Genomic DNA, 13,111 nt, shown 5'->3' with positions numbered 1-13,111 from the left:
CTCAAACACATTCCTGCGGAGGGAGCTGGTAGGAACGTTGGGTTGCCCGGTCAATGGCCAGGGTCAACGGCGGCGTGGTGCATTCCGCAAATATGGCCGACTGTGAGGGCGGGCACAAGCCGGCGTGAGTAGGTTAAACGTTGAGTTTTATAAGGGCACCACGGGGTGACCAGCCTCTCACTACCCAGCCCCACCCCCCACCCAGCCCCTCCCTCCCCACCCAGCCCCTGCCTTCACGACGAATGGACGGACACAATAATCCCCTGTGGGCTGGTGTAACCAGATGCTCCTACCAGTAGTAACACCCCTGGACAAAAATAGTGTCCGAGAAATTATAACAAATTATTGCCTCGGCCAGTTTGTATTATTTGGAACCCCGGGGTACCGCCATAATGATCATATTCAGATGTAATCAGCTTATCCAGAATAACACCTGCAAGGTCTGTGTATTTGTATATCTCTATGCATCTCTCAATCAAGTTTCAATAAAGATTCGTATTTAATCGGTTGACCCATAATAACACCTGCTGGCTCGGTCCCGTCACCTCTCCATGCCAGCAGCGATAACCTCCGCTTCACGTGACGGTCTCTAAGTGCACCTAGCCTGGCACAAGCGGCGTGGTGACATCACCGCGGAGTGATTGAGCGCAAGGAGTTAAGCCTTCGTCTATCCTTGCCTGTGGGATCATCAGTATGTTCAAGAGCTGAATCCCAATGTCGCGGTCTGCTCGCCACGACGAGGGATTCAGGAGGGAGTTCGTGTCGCTTTGCTGTTCCTCCTCCTCCGTTGAAGGAGTACAGATGACAGTGGTTTACTGCCTCTATTGTCCATCGTGTGTATTGCATGGCCAAACACGACTGTGGCATGTTTATATGTATTTCTATGGGTCATGTCTCCATGGGTCATGTATCTCTACGGGTTTACCATCCATAGTTTGGGTTGCATGGCCCCAATCATACCGTATTAGTGTGGCTTGTATCTGTAATTTTACATTGGTGAAGGTGATGTTGAACTTCTTTCGAACCGGACTTAGCCAACCGTGCTAATCGGAGGTGCGGGGTGAAGGACATTTAAACACAAAAAGCAGATCTACAGAAATTATTTTCAAGAAATTATTTTTCCACTTGAATATCGGGTGTCCACACCTTTGTGCCGATCTGGTTAAAAGTGCTTCCCATTGATTCTGTGGTAGATGCAAGCCAGGCAGCGTGGTGGTGACGGTGGGCTCGCTGATGAGCAATGTGAAAGCTGGGCAGTGTGGTGGTGGGCTCGCAGATCAGAGGTTTGCTTGTTGGGCACGCTATTATTAACAAATGTAATACAAATTATTGGTTCTTTCGGTAAAGTCACGTAGAAGGGAAATAATAAAATAATGTAAATATAAAACAAGAAAAATATAATATTAATATTATTTTATTATTTCCCTTTTACGTGACTTTACCGAAAGAACCAAGAATATGAATCCCTGCAGTCACGAAAGCTTTAAATCAAAATGTAATACAATTTTAAATGTAACAAGATTCAAATGTAAACTATCAGAATACTATATTCTTTGGTTCTTTCGGTAAAGCCACGTAGGTTGCAATAAAATAAAACAAAATAAAATAAAACATTTCTACCCACATAACTTTACCGTAAGAACCAAAGAGTATGGATTCTTGCAGTCACGAAACTTCAAATCAAGATATCAGAATACTGCTCACCTTTCCGTAAAGTCATCGAGTTGAAGGATGTTCACAGTTGCATCTCGTCAAGACCGAATAACCAATGACGCAGGTTAATTATAGGTTTGATTAAAGTTTACTTACATTATTGTAAAATTGACAGAAAACAAATTTAGGCATATATTTGAAATGAAATCCGGAAAAATGGTAGTCACGTTAAAAATCATAACCGATTCTTACATCTTACACACAATTCAATGTTCATGAAGCGCAGGAACGTATCAAATGGGATGAATTGACGGGTCTGTGTGTGCCGAGGAATCTTATCTCCTTTCTTCGTGGGCAACCATAGCACGATGGTTCACCTACGCCGAGGGTTAAGATGCACCTCCAGGAGCCATCGGTATCCGCTACATCTTCACACATCGGTACACATGGCTGCCCAGACTCAAATAGGGTTCACTGCTCTTGCATGGCATTAGCCAAAACAGCCACCAAAGCCATCTGTTCTGCATTACTTGTATTAACGGTATACACATGTAACATTTTTAAGAAGTACATCACAATACCCCCTATTATAATTTGACAAACTTTATTTCTCTTTCAGTTCGGTTCTGAAATCGACTTGTGTTTCACGATCATCCTGTGTCGTAAATGTAATTCGCTATAATGGATCCGAGCTTGTGCAAAAGAATGTTTCCAAGCCCTCAGAAAGTATTGAGATTGGAGGGAAATACATTTAATCAACACAGATATCATCTTCTAATACATTTGGTGGAAGGTACAGCAGAGCCTTGCCCATCGTGGGAGATATGTTCTTGCAAATCGCCGCTATCGGCAAATCCGCGATCCGCAAACTCAAAGGCATAAATGGGAAAAGAATGGCTTGCTTCACGGTTCGTAATACAACACCCACTCCTACATTTATTTCACGTTACCCTACATCAGCCCAACAGATTCAACAGGAAGTATTGTGAATGTAAAATATGATTAATATTCTCGAGTGTTAAACATAACTTGAACGGTAAATGTGGCGTGCAATATTGTATACAGGAAAAAGAAAATCATGCGGCTGAACCTCACTGCCTCCTCACTGGAGGCTGGGAACACCTCGTGGCCTGGGACTCGGGATGGGCCACTTGGGAGACGAGATGGTGCCGCGTGTGTTCTTCCACGGCAGCATCGTCGTGAGCAGTGCGGTTACAACGTGTACAGGAATCTCACGTTCAACCGCGGGTACGGGTACCCGTTTGTGATCCTGGTGCGACCGGGTACGGGTAGGCCGTGAGTCACTGGTGAGTAACCGTTTGTCACTCATTTCCCAACGTCTTGACTCTTCTCACAATTCAAGTTTCTAGAATCAACCCACCCGCGCCTGTAACATGGCTTCATCCCAGAGGTTGCAATCGGGTACCCGATACCCGTACCCTACCCGTACCCGGCCGGGTATTGGGTAGGGTACGGGTAACCCGTACCCGGCCGGGTACGGGTACCCATTTGCGACCCTGGTGCGGCCGGGTACGGGTAAGGAATCAAAACCCGTTTGCGACCTCTGCCAAAGGGGCACGAATGGTGAACTGTGCCTCAATACATTAAGTGCAAAACCACACGATAGCTAAATCTGCGAGAGGGAAGGGTTTGCTAAATATGGGTGAATTTATAATCCGGGTTTATTGGTTCCGAGTCTGGGTTTGTGTGTTCCTCGTACGGGTTTGTGGGTTCGGAATCTGCGTTTATTGGTTTGTGGGTTCATAGTCCGGATTGATATCATAGCCAAGGTTTGTGGGTACAGTTTTTCGAGTTATGTGTCGATGGTGCAGCATGCTTGTCGACGTTTTGTTAATGTGGAGTGCACACTGAAAACCATCTGATAAGCTTTTGCGTTTTTTTTTTAAATCAGGCTAAAGATTTATTTTATAATCTTTCATATACACAATTTAGAAAAATTGTGTAAACTTTTACACCATATTAAATAAAGTTTGTTTCATTAAAATGACTGCATTGCTTACATGGTAATTCACTATAACCCAGTAACGGTAGCATATGGTGAGAATCGTTGGACTTACGTTGGGCCCAATGTTCCATGTTTACTGGGAGGATTATTTGTGTGGATTTACGCATTGTTTATTCACAATATCAGACACCTCCATATATGTATTAAAATGCATAACTTACGTTTAAGTATTAAAACCCTCAAATTTGTATGTCATGCAATAATTAAAACCCTATTTTTAACATCTTTAAGCTCACACAAAAATCCAAACAATATATTATACCGCTTGCGGTACACCATAAAGTCGCCGTAAGGGTATAAAGAAGCACATTTGGACAGTTGCCAATCCATATTAGTGCAGCAATAAAATAAGCATCCGATGGCAAGTTACTCAGCCAAAAGGACATTTTCCCCGATCTGTCCAATTTCCTCAAAAGAGAACACTGAAATTATTCCTGGAAAATCTTTCCACTTGTTGAGGACTAGTTGAATGTCACTATTCTCCTTCTTGAAAATGAAGCTCTGGATCTTGATGAAGGGAAACTTCAAGCCCTTGTACATGGCCGTTATCCCCCAATCTTTCGTGCATTTCTTATGCTGGATTTTTCCAATCTTGCTGATTCCATCAAAAGACACAGGTTTTTTGTGGGGCTTTTGGTCTACCAGCTCCATGAAGGCAGAAGAAATCACAGTGTAGTGTGCATTCTGTTCACAGCAGACAAGTTACACAAATAAAACGACATGTACGTACGTAAGAAAACACATGCTTTGAGCTGGCTGAATTGAACCAAAATCGTACAAATGAAAAGCAAGTCAACTTATGCCAATGGGAAGACATCAAAGCAGATGATCGTGGGGCAGTGGAGATTGGGTGTCAAATGTATATCCTCTTGATTGTTTAAATATAATCACACGTGGTTACATTCGCCAACCAGACATTCTCGTACAGAAACCGTCATCAACACAGGTGGCCCAGCTGTAACTATTCAGACCGTTATGCTCGGTAAATGTGGAATAAAATGTCACACTTGCTCGACATGGATTACCCACCTCAACTAAGCGGATGTCGCTTGATTTGCAGACTGTTTCTTTGCACTTGATGCATTTCAGCAAGTAGATGTCTCCCTCTGGCTTTTTAAATCCCTGCAGCATGCGCTGAAATTCGGCAGAACTCAGGGTGGCCTTTTGCAAGCTTTCCATCTGTAACAAAAAACCCAAAGCGGTTTTACATTCTACTACACTCATTCCATAAAGATAGTCCATAATAATCGTGTTCTTATTGCCATACAGTACTCTGCTGAATGATTTAGAGGTTCAGGGACATCTCTGCAGCAAGCGTTCGCTGCTTGTTCCAGAGAGTTCACATTTCGAATCCAGTGGCCACTAATTACTGCGGCTGTCTTAATTAATAAAAAATATATATACATACACACACCGTCTGCTTCACATGCGAATGTTAAAGATCCTGTGACGTCATTTGCAAAAGTAGGCCATTGCGTGCCGGCATCATGGCCCACATTTGAAAGATGACCCGCAAAAAATTATCAGTTGGAATATACTCAGTAATCACCCTCCCACCCCACTAGCAAGACTTGGTGGGGCCCTCCTGAATAACAATCATGAAACTCAGCGAGGCTTTCCTGGGTAAACAAGCGTATTAATTACAAATTAATTTAACAAGACACGCTTTAATCATGGGACTCAACAGGTCAAAACCGGCACTGAGTTTGCCTGTGTAACCAAATTCCACCTGCAAACATCAGTCTGAAATACTCATTGGGTGTTGGACCATGCACGATTGAAACTTTTAATTTTACCAGGTAAAGCCCACGGAGCTATTAGTACTTTTTCAGAAGCGATCTGGCCACAAATGAAAGCTCAGAGAAGCGGCTTTTCACGTAGACTTTAATAGCTGCCAAATGTGTAAATGAAAGACGAAACACTGGATTTGTGGGGTGGGAGGCACAATAGCAACTTAGCTGCCAGACAAGAAAAACAAGTGGGTCTCATGAGTGGGTAGATTTGAAGTTTTCGTGACTGCAGGGATCCACACTCTTTGGTTCTTTCGGTAAAGTCACGTAGGTGTAAAATAAAATAAATTATATTCAGCAATTGTTTCTTGCTGTGGTTGTCCCACCTGATGACGGACGCTTGTGTTGGCGCCCGTAACGTCGTGATTTAATCTATTTTATTTTATACCTACGTGACTTTACCGAAAGAACCAAAGAGTATGGCAGAAGCCTCTTCCAGTAGGGGCTCTTTCACAGCAATGGGAGATATCATTATCATTGGGTTGTTGATCTCAGTGTGCATCTTCTCGGGGCAAGATACACTTGGCCACCGTGTCTCAGCGGCACATTAGCAAGGGTCAGATGCGGGGTCAACAGCTCTTAAGCTGGCACACCACCAAAGTGAAAGGTCACATTGATGATCCTCCCGACAGCGACGAGGAGACGGGAGTGACTACATCCCTAGTCTGAGGACTAAAATCTGGTAGTGTCAATCGCACACTCTAAAAAGGCCAACTGTTGGCAAGCCTCCCGAGAGTTGGAGGAGAAGAAGAGAACGTAATGGTTGCAGGGCATTTCGGAGGGTAAGTGGTCAAACGGTGTTCAGGTGGGTCGATCGCAGAGTTGATGACAGCAATTGCCGAGGTCTAGCGCCAGTCTTGTTACTTGACAGAGTTAGAATATTATTTTCCAAGAAGAGCATTTTTTTTCACACATTAACACTAATTCAATATATCATTCTTGATTTGAAGCTTAAATATATCATAGCTCATACGTATATTTTAAGAAACTTTATTCATGTCGCGGTAGAGCGGCATAACTGCCAAGGCAGCCACGACAATAACAGGCAAAAGTTTCGAGCAATTGCTTCAATAATCTCAATGAAAAAGATAATTTCAACACGTAACGCACTGCTTCACAGTAATCAATCACTCTTGAAGAGCGAGAGAGAGAGAATGACTCGGAGGCACGAGAAGGAACCACTGCCATGCGGTCAGCCTGGCGCAAACAATTTCCCAAGCTCTGCCGTCCTTTATATATGAAGGCATTACAAACCAAGCGATGAGTAAAATAATAAAAATAAAACATAATAAAATCATTCTCACGACGTTTCTTATTATTTTATTATGTTTTATTTTTATTATTTTATTATTTCCCTTCTACGTGACTTTACCGAAAAAACCAAGACGATTTATCCCTGCAGTCACGAAAGCTTTCAATCGAAATTTAAGCGATGAGCACTTGCGTGTGGGAAGAGACCAGAACGCCTGGAGGAAGCCCACAAGTGCAAGGGTGAAACGCTATCCCATACAGATGGATTCCAAATTTTTCCTGCAACCGCCTTTTCCTGGCAAGGCAGGGTTGTAGTACATCCTTGGCATCCATGGGAAGGGATTATCGCAACGTTTGTGCGATCCACCAATCCTTCCAGCAAGCCTTCCCCGGTTGTTTCCTTTATTTAAATGTTGTCTGCAAAAGATGAGCTGTTGGTTTTGGGGTACGGGACTAAAGTCAATGGGGTCCAGCCCACGGAAACGGATTGGAGCACATCGCAGGAAGGAAGGGTATGCAAAAACGCTATTGCACAGTTACCTTTTCAGCCATGGTGACAGAGCCAAGCTTCTGTACATTCTCGATAGCGGTGTACATGACCTTCTCCATCAGAAGGTTCACCTTCTCTTTCTCTGCCAGGCCGCCCTTCAAGGTGGTGATCAGCATACACTTGCTGTTTTCTGCGCGGCCTCGTCCTAATCAGCGTGAAGATGGGCAAAGGCATGTACTGATGGGCACTGGCTTGTGCTGTGAAACGTTACATAACCAAAGCAATGCACGCAGAAGAATAACATCACCACATTCGCTTGCGTGCCGGTGTTTGTATCGTGTGACAGTGCTTGCAACCAGCGTGTGTTGCCTCCTGCGTTTCACTGTATTCACATGCACTAGTTGGCCTATGGCCGCATCTGGGGCACTGAAGCTATGCTGCTACCCGCTGCAATGCATTTGATTATAAGCCTCCATTACGTTTTAAATCAACAGGGAATTTCAATCTACGTAGCCCCTGCCTCCTGTTTAGGCCCTGCCTCCTTCTCCTATGCCCACCCCTTTCTGATTTAGGCCCCTCCCCCTTACTCCTCAGGCCACGCCCCTTTCTGATTTAGGCCCCTCTCCCTTACTCCTCAGGCCACACCCCTTTCTGATTTAGGCCCCTCCCCCTTACTCCTCAGCCCCACCCTTCTGATTTAGGCCCCTCCCCCTTACTCCTCAGGCCACACCCCTTTCTGATTTAGGCCCCTCCCCCTTACTCCTCAGGCCACACCCCTTTCTGATTTAGGCCCCTCCCCCTTACTCCTCAGGCCACACCCCTTTTTGATTTAGGCCCCTCTCCCTTACTCCTCAGGCCCACCCCTTTCTGATTTAGGCCCCTCCCCCTTACTCCTCAGGCCCCACCCCCTTTGATTTAGGCCCCTCCCCCTTACTCCTCAGGCCCCACCCCTTTCTGATATAGGCCCCTCCCCCTTACTCCTCAGGCCACACCCCTTTCTGATTTAGGCCCCTCTCCCTTACTCCTCAGGCCCACCCCTTTCTGATTTAGGCCCCTCCCCCTTACTCCTCAGGCCACACCCCTTTCTGATTTAGGCCCCTCCCCCTTACTCCTCAGGCCACACCCCTTTCTGATTTAGTCCCCTCGTTGTTGCTCCACGCTTTTCCGTCTCAGGTGGCGGTAGGAGTCGTGGAACGGGAGGAAGCGAGCGCACAGCAGCAGCAGCAGAGGTAGCGGTGGGCGGGGCTAGTTGGAGCAATGTCATAATAGATTGTGGCACCGGGAATATTTTCAGATTATAAGGGGCCGTCCATAAATGACGTCACGCGATTTTGGACGATTTTTGATCCCCCCCCCCCCCCCCCCCCTTAGTCAGACCCCCGCTCAAATATGACGTCACAAAGTTCTGCCCCCCCACCCAAAAAAAATCAAACATGCTTCAAATCGTTTTAAACTATTGTCATTGTAGTGCGTATTTAATGTGGCGCTGCACTCTGATGTTGTAGGAGAAAACATTAAAAAATATATTTAATTAAGTAGAACGTGTTGTCTATATTTATTTAAAGTTGCGCATTTTGATGTGATGTTACATTTCCCAAACCCCCCCCCCCCCTCGTCACACATCGTCACAAATGTCTGACACCCCCCCCCCTAGGTGCGTGACGTCATTTATGGACGGCCCCTAAGACTTGAACATTGGCTGATATGTCCACTGGGATCTGGGCTGCAGAGGCCCTGTAAACAGCTCGTGGACATCCCAATAACCACAAAAGTGTTCAAGTGACACTGAATCGCACGGACAGGAGCACGTCCTTTGAGCGTAGACATTTTTAGGACTGGAATGCAGTCAGAAGCAATGGCACGGCGGAGCTCGTTTCAGACAATGAGAAGGCAAACGAATGAGCACTTGTCGCATGCCTGAGAGAGGAGAGGTTCGCGTTCGTTTCGTTGAGTGGCAAGATTGGAGAGGAACGTATGTGGAGGTGACGGATATATATTTTTAACATACTTTGTAACCATCTTCTGAATGAAACACCACCAGGCTTGGAGCCTGGCGGTGTTTCATTCAGACTCTATCTTTCCGACAGACCTGTTCTTCACCTGAGGACGGCTGCTTGCGTTGTGGCCGGAACGTCGTGAGAATTATTTGATTATGTTTTATTTTTATTATTTTATTATTTCCCTTCTACGTGACTTTACCGACAGAATCAAGAAGATGAATCCCTGCAGTCACGAAAGCTTTAAATCGAAATTTATACTTTGTAACATTTATGTGTGAATCATCGTTGTTTTAACCGCGAATACTTGCGGGGGCATTAATTTTGCAAGTGCACGCTGTCTGCATCACAGTGGACGTTAATGATGCCCTGACGTCATTCGAAGTAAAGAGTCCACTGCGTGCCAGCGTCATTTTCCAAATTTGCCCAAAATCGTTAAATCACCCGCAAATCACTCAATTTGAATGACACACCGCAGAAATCATCACCACCGTACAACTGGCAGATTAATGGCCGCTCACACACCAGGTGCCGAGTCTCCTTGTGCCGCACTGGGACAGCTGCCACTGAGATGAGATGCGACTGCAAGTTGGCCGATCACATGTAAGCACTCCGGCGTGTTTTCTACACGAGCACGTACCGCGTGTCTACACGAGCACGTACCGCGTGTCTACACGAGCACGTACCGCGTGTCTACACGAGCACGTACCGCGTGTCTACACGAGCACGTACCGCGTGTCTACACGAGCTCGTACCGCGTGTCTACACGAGCTCGTACCGCGTGTCTACACGAGCGCGTGCCGCGTGTCTACACGAGCTCGTGCCGCGTGTCTACACGAGCTCGTGCCGCGTGTCTACACGAGCGCGTGCCGCGTGTCTACACGAGCGCGTGCCGCGTGTCTACACGAGCGCGTGCCGCGTGTCTACACGAGCGCGTGCCGCGTGTCTACACGAGCACGTGCCGCGTGTCTACACGAGCACGTACCGCGTGTCTACACGAGCTCGTGCCGCGTGTCTACACGAGCTCGTGCCGCGTGTCTACACGAGCGCGTGCCGCGTGTCTACACGAGCGCGTGCCGCGTGTCTACACGAGCGCGTGCCGCGTGTCTACACGAGCGCGTGCCGCGTGTCTACACGAGCGCGTGCCGCGTGTCTACACGAGCGCGTGCCGCGTGTCTACACGAGCGCGTGCCGCGTGTCTACACGAGCGCGTGCCGCGTGTCTACACGAGCGCGTGCCGCGTGTCTACACGAGCGCGTGCCGCGTGTCTACACGAGCGCGTGCCGCGTGTCTACACGAGCGCGTGCCGCGTGTCTACACGAGCGCGTGCCGCGTGTCTACACGAGCGCGTGCCGCGTGTCTACACGAGCTCGTGCCGCGTGTCTACACGAGCTCGTGCCGCGTGTCTACACGAGCGCGTGCCGCGTGTCTACACGAGCTCGTGCCGCGTGTCTACACGAGCGCGTGCCGCGTGTCTACACGAGCGCGTGCCGCGTGTCTACACGAGCGCGTGCCGCGTGTCTACACGAGCGCGTGCCGCGTGTCTACACGAGCGCGTGCCGCGTGTCTACACGAGCGCGTGCCGCGTGTCTACACGAGCGCGTGCCGCGTGTCTACACGAGCGCGTGCCGCGTGTCTACACGAGCGCGTGCCGCGTGTCTACACGAGCGCGTGCCGCGTGTCTACACGAGCGCGTGCCGCGTGTCTACACGAGCGCGTGCCGCGTGTCTACACGAGCGCGTGCCGCGTGTCTACACGAGCGCGTGCCGCGTGTCTACACGAGCGCGTGCCGCGTGTCTACACGAGCGCGTGCCGCGTGTCTACACGAGCGCGTGCCGCGTGTCTACACGAGCGCGTGCCGCGTGTCTACACGAGCGCGTGCCGAGTGTCTACACGAGCGCGTGCCGAGTGTCTACACGAGCGCGTGCCGAGTGTCTACACGAGCGCGTGCCGCGTGTCTACACGAGCGCGTGCCGCGTGTCTACACGAGCGCGTGCCGCGTGTCTACACGAGCGCGTGCCGCGTGTCTACACCAGCGCGTGCCGCGTGTCTACACGAGCGCGTGCCGCGTGTCTACACGAGCGCGTGCCGCGTGGCTACACGAGCGCGTGCCGCGTGGCTACACGAGCACGTGCCGCGTGGCTACACGAGCGCGTGCCGCGTGTCTACACCAGCGCGTGCCGCGTGTCTACACCAGCGCGTGCCGCGTGTCTACACGAGCGCGTGCCGCGTGTCTACACGAGCGCGTGCCGCGTGTCTACACCAGCGCGTGCCGCGTGTCTACACGAGCGCGTGCCGCGTGGCTACACGAGCGCGTGCCGCGTGGCTACACGAGCGCGTGCCGCGTGTCTACACGAGCGCGTACCGCGTGGCTACACGAGCACGTACCGCGTGTCTACACGAGCACGTGCCGCGTGTCTACACGAGCTCGTGCCGCGTGTCTACACGAGCTCGTGCCGCGTGTCTACACGAGCTCGTGCCGCGTGTCTACACGAGCTCGTGCCGCGTGTCTACACGAGCGCGTGCCGCGTGTCTACACGAGCGCGTGCCGCGTGTCTACACGAGCGCGTGCCGCGTGTCTACACGAGCGCGTGCCGCGTGTCTACACGAGCGCGTGCCGCGTGTCTACACGAGCTCGTGCCGCGTGTCTACACGAGCGCGTGCCGCGTGTCTACACGAGCGCGTGCCGCGTGTCTACACGAGCGCGTGCCGCGTGTCTACACGAGCGCGTGCCGCGTGTCTACACGAGCGCGTGCCGCGTGTCAACACGAGCGCGTGCCGCGTGTCTACACGAGCGCGTGCCGCGTGTCTACACGAGCGCGTGCCGCGTGTCTACACGAGCGCGTGCCGCGTGTCTACACGAGCGCGTGCCGCGTGTCTACACGAGCGCGTGCCGCGTGTCTACACGAGCGCGTGCCGCGTGTCTACACGAGCGCGTGCCGCGTGTCTACACGAGCGCGTGCCGCGTGTCTACACGAGCGCGTGCCGCGTGTCTACACGAGCGCGTGCCGCGTGTCTACACGAGCGCGTGCCGCGTGTCTACACGAGCGCGTGCCGCGTGTCTACACGAGTTCGTACCGCGTGTCTGCACGCTCTTGATGACGTTGCCCACGTAGTCGTACAGCAGCACCAGGTTGCAGCGCTGGATGTCAAGGCCCTCGTCCGCCACGCTCGTCGCGATGAGCAGATTGCTTCCCTGCTCCTCTCGGAATTCGTCCACAGCCCCCGACTGCTGATTTAGAGTCATTCCTGCATACCCAAAGCACACGTGCATGCACAAACCAAGACAAAGATCCACCATGTAGCCTTTGACAGGCTGTTGGGGCAAGTGCTGTTACCGAGCACCCATGGTGGCCGACACGGCGCACGAGGGAATGGTTGGCCAACACCACGCCCGGCCGCCTTTGTCTCTCCAGTGGTGATCTTTTACGCACAGCATCAGGTACTCATTTAAGGTTGAAATTACTTCGGGGATGCTTAGGACCGGCCCAATACTTGGTAAGATATTCGTCACCACTGCTGGCTGTGAGTAGGAAGCAAACCCAGGTCACCAGGTTCAAAGCCCAGTACACACACACACGAGTGCATTTATAAAAATAGTGAGGAAATGGTATCGAGGGTTGCCATCTGGTCCACTTCGGCTGATGATGGATATTGTTGGGAGTAATATGGTAGGTATTTCTTATCCACAAATGTAAATGTCCATTTGGAATGTTCCAACACAGCCTGGACATTCAGACATTGAATTTTACTGACATCTGCTGGTGTTGTGTTGAACTTTGTTTGGAGTATATTGTACAGTTTTTATAGACCTCGTCTGACTGAGAAATATATCTGGGTTTGGTTTATTGGTAAAGGTAGCACAATCTTAGTCGTTTGAAATCATCAAACGTGGCTGCCTTTG

General features: G+C 49.8%; 1 protein-coding gene across 2 annotated transcripts in view; it reads right to left on the bottom strand.

Moving 5' to 3' along the window:
• Positions 1 to 1,782: 1,782 nt before the first annotated feature.
• Positions 1,783 to 13,111, bottom strand: part of RIGI (RNA sensor RIG-I) — a 63,476-nt gene continuing 52,147 nt past the window's right edge. For both annotated transcript variants that reach the window (XM_078614127.1, XM_078614128.1), the window contains exons 16-19: positions 12,286 to 12,456; positions 7,261 to 7,415; positions 4,709 to 4,858; positions 1,783 to 4,363 (exon numbers count right to left, since the gene is read on the bottom strand). In XM_078614127.1, coding sequence (XP_078470253.1) covers positions 4,046 to 4,363; positions 4,709 to 4,858; positions 7,261 to 7,415; positions 12,286 to 12,456 — 794 coding nt within the window. In that variant the 3' untranslated portion in view covers positions 1,783 to 4,045. The remainder of the gene's footprint in view (positions 4,364 to 4,708; positions 4,859 to 7,260; positions 7,416 to 12,285; positions 12,457 to 13,111) is intronic.

The sequence above is a fragment of the Lampetra planeri genome, chromosome 43 (genome assembly GCF_965212315.1).
Source record: "Lampetra planeri chromosome 43, kcLamPlan1.2.h2, whole genome shotgun sequence".
NCBI lineage: Eukaryota > Metazoa > Chordata > Hyperoartia > Petromyzontiformes > Petromyzontidae > Lampetra > Lampetra planeri.
Note: the sequence above shows the minus strand (reverse complement) of the source record. Positions and strands in the feature narration are given on the sequence as shown.